This window comes from Aptenodytes forsteri, unplaced genomic scaffold (assembly GCF_000699145.1).
Source record: "Aptenodytes forsteri isolate BGI_AS27 unplaced genomic scaffold, ASM69914v1 Scaffold333, whole genome shotgun sequence".
Taxonomy (NCBI): Eukaryota; Metazoa; Chordata; class Aves; order Sphenisciformes; family Spheniscidae; genus Aptenodytes; species Aptenodytes forsteri.
In genome coordinates, this window is record NW_008794542.1 from 1509766 (window position 1) to 1521433 (window position 11668).

At 40.6% G+C, this 11668-nt stretch overlaps 1 protein-coding gene across 1 annotated transcript in view; it reads right to left on the minus strand.

Moving 5' to 3' along the window:
• Positions 1-9111: 9111 nt before the first annotated feature.
• Positions 9112-11668, minus strand: part of SEPSECS (Sep (O-phosphoserine) tRNA:Sec (selenocysteine) tRNA synthase) — a 25859-nt gene continuing 23302 nt past the window's right edge. The window contains exon 11 of the mRNA XM_019470213.1: positions 9112-10107. Within this exon, the coding sequence (XP_019325758.1) occupies positions 9858-10107 (250 nt within the window). The 3' untranslated portion in view covers positions 9112-9857. The remainder of the gene's footprint in view (positions 10108-11668) is intronic.

Sequence of the window (11668 nt, forward strand, 5' to 3'; positions counted from 1 at the left end):
CTACACAAAGGGCAATTGGGACTCGGAGGTGATCCTTCTGTCTTTACTTTCTTACCTGTAAAATGGGAAGGATACTTACTTAGCTCCATCTCACAGAATGATGGAGAAATCCATGCTTTTCATTTCAGGCTTTGTAGACCTCAGGCAAAACTAAAAAATACACACAAGCGTTGTACAACCAAGATCATAAAATAAAGAATGAAATTGAATTTTTAAATGAAAATATTTAGGGTTTTTTGTACGTGTGAAGGTTTCTCTGAGATCAGCTTTTCCCCTTTTTATGCCAGCTGCTAGTTTCTACTAGTCTTTCTGGAAGGCCTTGAAGCAAGGCCCTCATGACGTATGTGCTCTTAGTCTGTACCAGTGACACGATCAATCTTCTAAGCCACCGTCATCCCCTGCACTTTCATGACACAATGCTTACACTGCTATATTTTACTGAGGAAATGAGGTCACCCAAGCCTCACAGGCTCCTAAATACAAATGCCTGTTACTGTAGAGTAAAGCAGAAAACCAGGAGCAACCTCAACCCCAGCATGACTGGAGAGCAGAGCAGCCTGAACAACCCTGTCACACAGGACATACAACCAGCATATACTTGTGCACGGGGCCATGTAGCAAGTCCCATAGCACAGGATTTCTGCCAAGGAAACTTGTTTCTCTATATCCAACATAGGGCTGAGGAAAAGAGAGATGATCTCCAGGACTGCCCTGTAAATGCAAATAATATCAGCACTGCTGTAGTGGAACAACAAAACTGGAGCAGTGGGGAGGGGGAAGCTGAAGCCACCTTATCATCTAATAAATTCATGCCTGATCAATAAAGATGCAAAAGCAAATATAAACCCCCTGGAGTCCCGCCTGCACAAAGGACTGGGGTAAGGCTTGAATTAGGGCTAGCCCCTTCAGAGAGCTCTGGAGTTACAGCTCCTCCCCACCTAATTTCAGATCCATTTAAACCTTTTCCAAGCAATTCCAATCAGCACTTTACGGACACCAGCTGCAGCCGCAGCACTGCCAGCCATGGTCACGCTGGGCCGGGAGGCAGCACCGCCTGTGTCTCTTCCATGGACGGGCCCCACCTCCACCGAAGGTGGGATGCAGCAGAAGGTGGGATGCAGAAGGTGGGTGCAGCTGCAGAAATACAAAGCAGCAGCATGCAGAAAAACAAAGCCGTAAGGTAAAAGGCAGAAGGAGCACACACAGCCACTGTAAGGAAAAAGGCAGGGGGTGACAGCAACTTGGTAAACTAACAAAGGAGGAGGGAGGAGGAACTGTTAGCAGGGCGAGAAGATTTACCATTAAAAAAATACCCTGCTTTTCCCAATGTGTTTATTTTGGGAACACATTCATTGTGCATGTGCAGCTTATCTCTGTAACTCAGAGAAGAGTATAGATCAGCTCTCCGCTGTCACCTCGACTGACAGACAGCTGCTGCTGCAGCAGAGTGACAGCTGAAAAAGCTGCTCGATGGATTCCAATGCCGTCTTGCTCCATTGCAGCTAACGAGGAGCTTGTGTTCATTCTGCTTTTATTGAAGTGATTTCTTCTAATTGCCTATTTAACGGCTTAAAAAATACCGGGAGATACAGGTCAGTGCTCCAGTAAGCTGATGTTCGGGCAATGTTTTCCAGGTACAAATGAAGATTTGCTTACGCTCAACACAAAGGCTGCAGAGAAAAAAATTAATGATCTTATCAGGTAAAGCAGGTGTTGTGGTCACACCACCAAGGTCACTAGCATTAACAAAACACTCTGAAAACAGAATTGTGGCATGTTCCCAGCAAGGTGCTGGAGTGTTGTAGAGATAATGTGCTCAGCCTCGAGGGGAAAAAAATATGATGCGCTAACACTCACTAACAGCTGTTAATGGCAGAGTATTGTGGACAAGGAGAAGGATGTTTGACCTACCAGTCCTTTGGAGAAAGATGTAAACAACTGGCTTGATTCCCCCGCTGCCTTGCCCCTGCTATGGCCTTCTATGCTTCTGCCAAGTAAATGCAGCATATATGCTAAATGCTCTCGCATCAAAAGAGCTGAGTTTTACCACCACTTGCACGGATATAAAAATCTACTGAAAGTGCAAGGTAGGGGAAAATTAGGGCCTGTAAATGCAGGAAGAGGGGCTTATGCAAGAACGAAGTGAACAGAGACTCAGAAATGCAGTTATATAGCGACTAAATGAAAACAGCATCTTTTAATTCTGCTAAATGGTGCCCCAGGAGCCTTGTGAGTCACAGCTACTTGCTTCCATGACAAAAATAGATTGTTATTGCCTCTTCTTCCTGAGCCCGCTGCAGAGCCATCGCATCTAGAAGAGAGAAAACACAACTCCCTTCTGGATCAGCAGACCAAATAACCCAAGGCCAGCTGCACAGTTCACTTCTGCCTAGCTTACACCTGCAGAAGGGCCACCGCAGCCCCTGCCGCACTTGGCAGTGCAATGGCATTTCATTATTTGGAGCACAAAGCATAACATCCCTGCTAATACTAGAGCTGGAACACCCTTAGCCCTGCTCCACTCGATTAGCAAATCCACACATGCCTTAGAGCCTTGCTGAAGGCAGCAGTAGTGTTTCACTCGCCGCAACTTTTAATACTGATAAGGGTGTGCGAGCAATAAAGAAGCATTTGTCCTGCCCATCTCAGTGCGAAAAAAGAGACCAAAAAACTATTTACCAGTAAAAGAGCACACGGATCCAGAATTCAGTGCATGAAGCCACCACAAGGCACTGTGAAGAGTATATGTAGCCTACAGAGACCTCCAGCAGCCACAACAGATTCTTTCTGAAGAACAGTCATTGAGAAACATCTCACTTCCAAAGGCCTTGGAGCCAATGAGGCTGAAATTCCTAAGCATGCCGTCAGAGAGGCGAGAGGAGCTGTGTGGGGCCTGACCACACGATCTACTGCTAGAAGATCGACATGATGTATGTCTTTTCTGAAGCTGAATGCTGCCCTGACACAGATTAACATTCAGCTGAAATTTTTAGAAACAAAACCAAAGAGAAAACCAGAGCGTGACAGTTTGTGCCATCTGCATGGAATACAAGCTTGAGTTTTAATAGCATCAGTTACATCATTATTAAAAAACATTTTTATATTCAAATCCATTTATCGATTATAAACCCTTCAACAAAAAAAGCTAGCGGCATGTGCACTTGCACCTGCTGCCTTTGTGTGCTCCAGTTGACTTCTCGCATATGAAGTTCTGCATTAGCAGGGATGGCAATACACTGGTAGACATCCTTCCCCCCTCCCCATCCTTCTTCTGAAGCACTAGTACAGCAGAGTCTGTTAAAAAAAACACCCAAAAATACTCAGCGGGGCGAGGGGAGAACAGAGTACTAGAAATTAATACTATTAAAGGCAGGCTACTATTGTGATGAAATGAGAGCTGTATTTTGACAGTATTCTCTGGTGCTTGCACTGTGCAGCAGGTCAAGACTTTACTATGCATACTCAGATCCCGATGGAGACTCACTACCTCCTCAGCTGCACAGCACGCATCTCAAGCTATTTCTATTTTTATAAACTTCCTAGACACTTTCCTCATCTTGCATTAAAAAATGTATCTTGAACTGTATCCCAAGCCCCTCCACCCACTAAGCCATTTGCAATTTCTCTACCACTATTGAAAAAGATGCTGTATAAAATCAGAAGCCAGAATCTGCACTGTAGCTCCATTACAGAGCGATCCAGAAGAAAACAATGAGTAGTAAGGCAGCTTGTATTTAATCAAGAGTTTATACAATATGTTGCAGAATTTTTTTTAAAAATGCTCCTCTTTAGTTACACTTGACAGATTCTTCTTTCCTCAATAGCTACATTCGTCGTTTGACATATTACAGACCAAACTAAGCACTCTTTCCATCTGCAGTTCCTCAGACTCCAGAAAGACTACTTATAGGATTAATTAACTGCTCAGCAGTATTTGTGTCTGCAAACTAGTTCTACCTGTCACATCTGCTTGGCAGTCCAGTATCAAACCAAAGTGGGAACGCTTTCTCCTGCTTGGGCACCGAATTCTCCCCCTGCAGCCAGACCTTGACGCTGCATTAGAGAGTGATCCGTCAGCTGTGGTGCCCGAGTGGCACACCCTGCCCCAGCACCTACGGAGGTGTCACTGCACTGAATTCAGTTCAGAAACAGTTTAGGTAAGGGATGAGAATGGCTGCAAACACTTTTTCAGGAGTTTACATAGCAATACGAGCTTTATGCATAGCAAAAGCCAAACACATATAACCAATCTAGAAAGCTTCCAAAATGTTGCGAGACCTTGTTCCTTTTCCTTGTGTTTTGGCCATGTGCTCCTCTGGTACCCTTTGATCACAAGAAATGTGCCTGAGAAACAGCTTTTGGAGAGAACGGATCCGTAGAAACGCTAAATATTTGCCTTGAATTCCCGGTAATATGGCACGTTCCTATTTGGGATGCCTAGAGAAAGATTAGTAGTGCACACACCTCTGTTGCTGTCATGTTATTTGTGCAAGACCAGCTTTCCCCCCCACCCGCTAACAGGAGACCAGTAGTGAGATGGTAGCCTAGTGTTTGCAGCATTTTGAGCACAATAGGAAAGGTAGCACCGCACCCAGCTGAAACCACTGTATTCATTCCATTCACATTAGGTTAAAAAAAAAAAGCAGTTATAATTTTGCTATAGCTGACTCAGCCTGGATTTGAATCCAGGATCTAAAGGCAAATTAAATTTCACCATCCATATTAAGAAAGCAATTCAGCTTCTGAACTGGATCAGCTTTGATGCCACACTAAAGAATTTAGTTGAAATGTGGTATGATGAAAGACTCCTGTTCAGCAGCAGATATAATTATCAAACCGATCTTAATTAGATCATGAACTTGACTTTAGGATCCCCAAAGGAGTATTGAAAGCTTGGTCCAGTTACACTGAACTTGGTCCAGAACACTGAAGCTTATCCATCAAGATAAATATATTACTAGTTCTTTGATATGACAGCTGCTTGATGAGTGACAGAGCAAATGCCTTTTTAACTATGATTTTAAAACAGAATTATTAAACTGCACTAAAGTGTATGCTGTTATCTTTGAGGGAAAAAAGTATAGTACATGAAAACCAATTATTACAGAGCACATAGAGCACAATTTTTTAAGCACTGGTTTCAGAATTAAAAACATTTGAACAAAGGTTGTCTCTGTGGAGTCACTTTGTAACTAATTCAAGCCTTTAAATAGCTATTGTTTAAAAAAATTGTCAGCTACAGAAATTGTTTTTCCTTCAGATTCCAAATCCTGTCAAGCCAGGTTGATTAAAATGTTGCATTTAAAAAAAAAGAAAAAAGGCAATCTAATGATCCCTTATAAAAAGTGAAAACAGCAACTCAATTTTTAAAGCATCACGAACAAATGGCTATAGCCCATCTATCATTCACATATGGGTTCATGTAATGATTCTTCAATTAGAATTATTATCTGTACAGCAGCTGAAGACTGAGAACTGCTGATACACTGCAGATGAGAACATTTGCTAGTCTCTGGGCTCCAGCCTTTCTTAAAAAATGATGATTGCACAATATAGATGCTCAGTTTATATGTGTATTAAGTTGCAATGCCAGCATTTACATTTGCAACATTACAATTTTGCTTTCTTAGGCTCAAGAGAATTTGCTGCATCTGGTAGATTTTATTTGCTTTGTATCTTAGGCAATCGTTACGAACAAAGTGTGAATAGGCAGTATTATTGCTCAAACAGTCCTTCATTTTGTTCATTATCTCAGATTTCTTCACCGAAAGGGTTGTCAAGCACTGGAACAGGCTGCCCAGGGAAGCAGTTGAGTCACCATCCCTGGAGGTATTTAAAAGACGTGTAGATGTGGTGCTTGGGGACACGGTTTAGTGGTGGACGTGGCAGTGCTAGGTTAACGGTTGGACTTGATGATCTTAAAGGTCTTTTCCAACCTAAACGATTTTATGATTCTATACCACAAAAGGAGTAAACTAAGAGTGGGCCTGTGAGATGGCTCATTCAGTGTCAGTTTGCTTGCACTATATTATCCCAGTGCTATTTTTATAAGGCAAGACCACCTGCTCCTTCATTTCTTTCACCTATATAGATCCAGATAGAATAAGATGTAATAACAGAGGGAAAGAAAAGCATCTCACAGAACAGTTACAGGCACCATAAGAGAGGAAAGTCACTTTGGCAATTCAGACTGCAGCAATTTGAGGGGCCCCTGCCTACCCATGCACCCTGCCCTGTTGCCAAAGGTTACTGTCTTCAGAAGCAGGTATCTGCAGAATATACGTTCTGCAGAAGCGAATGGGAAATGTGCTAGCTCTACAGCCACTGCTTCTCATACCTGCAATGCTCAAACAGACCCCAGTTTCAGTATTTGTTAATACACTGTATGAATTGCAGTAGCTGCCAAGCAGACAGATCACTGCTACCTCTGCTACAGGGCAGTAGCTTTTGGCAGAGCAGCAGACTCAGTAGCAAGAATGGCAACCTCCTCAACTTCTCTTTCTGAATCCTCAGCTCTTCTGGAATATTTCAAGTGTTTGCCCGTTCCTGTTTCACGGCTGGTAACCACATGATCTGACCTGGAAGATGACGGAGATAGCCAGCTACATAAATAGTAGCTGTGAGATGGCCTTACTAAATGGGCATCTGTTCTTAGTGTTTCTGCTAGGATTCTTGCTGTATGAACCCCAAGTATGTTCTGAAGCCCAGGTAGCCTTCCTAGATGTCTCACTAGTAACGTGGATGCTGGAGACAGCAAGTTGGCTCTTGCAGGTTTTTGAGGTACGTGGAAGCCTTTAGTGACATGTGCCTAGGTAGAGGTTAGGAAAAGGGCTGCAGTTAATTAAGTTAAAAAGCTTCTTACTTGACTGTACAATCTTAGAAAGATCTTCAGAGAAGGCAAATATTGCCAATATATTTGTTTTACTCTGCATAATTTGACAAACCTATGCCCATGCTATTACCATCTTTCACAATACTACTTTTAGTGGGTGAGACCTGCCATAGCCATGAAATCTCCCCATATCTGTTATACAAAGGAAATGAAAACTCTGCTCATGGGTGTATGTTCCAATATTATTTCACTACTTTATTATAGATATTAGTGAACAGAGAATAAGTGATTTATACTCTTCCTTGAAAAATACTTTTTATCTACTGAATCTCCTAAAGAATCAATTATTCTCCATTTACTTGAAAGTATAGTGCCATTCGAATTACTTAAAATTTCATTATATTTATAATGACATTATATAATGCTTCCCACTCTAAAAATTTAATATTCAGTAAAGACATTTAAGGGGACAAAGCAAGCAAACAAAACTGAAAACTGGTACACCAGCTTAACAAAGTAACATAACACAAATATTTAGTTCAAGAGTTTATACACATGACGGGGCACATTTCTCAAAATATTTAAGTTTCCTGACTTCAGGTGGCATCACTAAGATTTGCAAAGAGATATAGTGACACACAAATTAAAAATGTGGGGTTTTGTGGTTTTTTTTTTTTCCAATTAAAGCCATCATCTTAAATTTTTTTTTACTTAAAACAAAGATTTAAAAGGTCAAAATCAGAACAAACCACTTAATTCTTTCCCTGGATACCTGTTTATAGAGATTTGTTGAACTTTTCAGCTTTGATTTCAAATGGAAAACATTTTGAAGACAGGAAAAACACTACCCGAGCAAGCAGTTCAATCTATAGTAGAAGTGAGTGATTATTTGCAGCAGACAATTTGTTATGAGAACATAAAAGGTAGAGAGGTTTCTTCCTCTTAGAGAAGGCAACTGCTGTTTTCTTTATTCAGTTTCAGGATATTATTCATCAAATGCTTATTTTAGCTGCTACCATACACCTCCCTAAACTCTCGTAACAATAGTTCTAATGTTCGCATTATGTGACTAGTCATCTAAATGAATAATTTATACTCATTGAGGCACAGAACAGCAGTATCAAAAACCAGGAAGAAAGGTATCACTAAGGCCTTGTGGTTTTCACTGGCTGCTCCAATATACTGAATACTGAGGCAGTGAGTTGGTAGAGTTTTGGCTCCCGAGCTTGTGGAAGAGAGTTTTACTGACTGGAAAAACTGACGTATAGCATGCTCTCAATAAAAAAACAAGGGGGGGGCGGGGAGAGAAAGAAAAGAAATTTGTATCTCCTTATAGCCACAAGAACTCAGTGGTCAAGTTATATTACATTTCTCCTAGGATGTGTTTGTACAGCAAATAACAACTGTGACTGTAGCCCGGGGAGCCATACCTTCACAAGCTTTAATCAATCTAATGTGTAACTGTAGCAATAACAACGTAGAAGCAGCAGCTCAATTTAAGCTTAAGATACAATGGACCTCACTAAGTGAGAGCACCTTCATGATGATTAGCATACTATTAACTTCCGCATATTAACATCACCTCTTGTATCAATTCATTTGAACATGCTGGATAGACAATCCTCTCAAAAGCACAACTATTTTGATCAAGCAATTTACAAAGGGCTCTGAAGGATACACGTCTCAGATCCAAACAAAGTAGCTAGAATTTTTCCTGACATTTAGAACTCATTAATTGTGGTGTCCCAAGTACTACTACATTACAGACAGACAAAGAAAATGTCTTTCAACATTAAGCTCGCTTTGAACAGTAAATGACATAAAACCTACATACAATGTAGTAATTACATTTAAGAATAATTAACTAAAAGTTTTGCAACCTACAGCACTGTCACTCCAGTGATATGGAACCTATGTTTCAGGAACAGACTCCAAATCTATTGTTTGCTTAATGAATTCAAATCAGCAACTGCATACAGCCACAGAAGCAACAGTGCCAATGGCAAGACACACTTCAGAAATGGAAGTCTATAAATTTTAACAACAATGGACTAAAAACGCCAAAATACCCTCAGGTCTCACTGGCTCTTGAAACTGCTGCATTAATCCCACAAGGCATTCTTCCTTTTCAGTGGGTCTCTGACCTGATCACCCTATCAAAGAAAAGATGAAATGGAAAAAAAAAAAGGGGGGGGGGGGGGAAGATGACAGAACCTCTCCACATTAAAAAGGAAAAAAAAAAAAAAAAAAAAAGCAAAAAAAATAAAGAAAAAAAAAAAAAAAATAGGGGGGGGGGGGCGAAGATGACAGTACCTCTCCACTCCACAACCCCTTGCTTTCATTATTAAAATTCCTTTGGGTTGCTGAACTATGCAAATGTTTCCGAGAGCTGAATACTGACAGGATATGAGAGGTATTCTAGGTTTTTCTTTGCCACTGAGGGCTGCTTTGTTCTAGGCAGTTCTTGAGAGGTGAGAACACCTGAAAACACTACTATTCCAACTCTATAATTTCCTCATGCAGTTTTAACATTGTATTTAGTAAGGGCTATCCCAACACTTACATAAATCTTCAAAAAGAAATGAAAAGTGGCACATATGCTGATGAGAAACAAAAGATATTTTGAGAGCAGTGAAATATTTCTTGCTGGATGGTCCATACCTAGGAAGGAATTCAATCACTGCCACAGAAAATCTTGTTAATCAAAATATGTGAATAAGCATTCTGTGATTTGCTGAGCACCCACAGACTGAAAGGCCAGCTCAAGGTCTTTATGAATGTAAAGCTTTACTTTGGCAGATATTAAGTGCATATTTGTGCTGCAAAAAGCTTGTGTCTGGCCCTCTGTCTTGGAGAGAATATCACCTACTTTCTTCAAAGATGAATTTCACCCAAGTTTTTTGTTGTTGTTGTTTTCAGATCAGGAATAAATTTTCTCCACTGCAGATTCACAATGCTAATCCAATACAAACCTGACATACTTCAAACAAAAGCGTATCTTCCTGTGTTACTAGATCTGTATCTTCTAGTCTCCAAGTTGTTCTGTGTCTGTGTTAGAATTACTTATTTCATTTACACTTTTTTCTTTCTTTGCTTCTTTTCTAGAAGTCTTCAAACACTTGTCAAGTCTTTTTAGGAATACATCTACATCTTGCTTTTTAATTCCAATTGCTGAGGCAGCATTGAGGTAAGCACAGGGATAGTCATTTGCATGTGACATAAAGCCTTTAAAAGTGTAGTTATTCACTGTTTGTACAGATCCACAGGGAACAACCCTGAAACAAAAACAAAATTGTGATTCAGTTAAAGATGCCTTGGATATTTTATGTGATACTCTATGATGAACACATTTACACAAGTTCCGATACAGTGTAATATCTGCTCACTCTAAACAAGTTAATGTAAGCAGGCTTAGATCAGGCACTCTCCAAGTTAATGCCCAAGCATCACTATGAGTGACAGTAGTAGCAGGTCCTGAATTAGCTCAAGTCTGTGTGCATATGCATATGTCCCTTTGCCTCTTCAGTTAAATTATTAAGGTTTTCATTACTGGTATTTATGAGCTCCCCAGTGTGGAGGGAGAAAAGACATCTGCAGCAAACTTTCCTATTCCATAACAAGCCCTAACTATCTGACCTGCTCTGTCTCTGACCTGGATCAGTTCGCCCCTCTTTAGGCAACCTGGTGACCCTGACCTCCCCGGGATCACCATATTGACAGCAGCCTTAGTGCAGGCACCTGCTTGGCATAGCGTACTGCAGTCCAAAATGTCTGGGTTCAAGTGATTCAGAGGGCTCAGGATCCCAACTTCCTCTGATCCATTCCTCTCTACTGCATCTCCCTTTTCCCCCATCCTATGATGTTAACCTCATATTCATTCCCTCCTTGTAGCAGATACTTTTTGCCACCACTTTTACCTCTTCCTCATACTAAGAACCTCTGCCTATTACACCCTATTTCTCAGCACTTTCAGTACATATCCATTCCCTGATAAATCAAGACCCTAATCTACATCCTTACTTGTTAAAGGAACAACTTACCTTGTGGCTACAGTTAAAGCCTACACAAGCAGTTAACACCAATCAACTGATAATAATTTACTACCTCTATAGAGACATTCCCTGCAGTTCATAAAAGAAACTGCATTCAGACAAACACCACTAGAATTAGCAGATCCTTCCAGTGTCCAAGTGCTCTGACCACAGGTCATGCAAAAGCCTGTATGCTAGTGAAGTAGGGAGTTGCTACTGCTACCACTGACACTCAGTGCAAGCATAACATTTAAAATCTGTTGAAATACCGGGTCAAACAGTGTATATACTGCAAAAGAATTACTCGCTTATATAAAAAAAGGAAAAACCTGAAACCTTTGTATCAGGCAAAGAATTGGAGAGTTTTAACTTTTCAAAAATTGAACCTCTTGAATCATTTCAGCCAAAGATGGCTGAAATTGCAGGACAAACCAAGGTTAGGACAGGCAAATTAAAAAGAGCATCTAACTACAGCACATACAGATTTACTGTCATTCATCTGTGCAGGAAGTGGAATAATCCAAGCTAATGAAGCATACCTTCTGATGTGGAAACATTCAGCTCTGCTACAAAAAAAATGACATTAAGTCTGTGGCAGAAGTTAGCATGGCAGCAGTAATATTCAGATTAAGGAATCCTGCCAAAACAATTTTTAAATAATTCTCTTCTTCTAAAAGGTTTAAACCAGAACCATTAAAAATTATTTGGCTTGCGTTTCCATGTACCAATGTCTCTAAGAATAAATTCAAGTCAGACTGGCTCAGGTTGTAGATTTTTACAGGTTGTTTGGTTTTTCGTTGTTTTT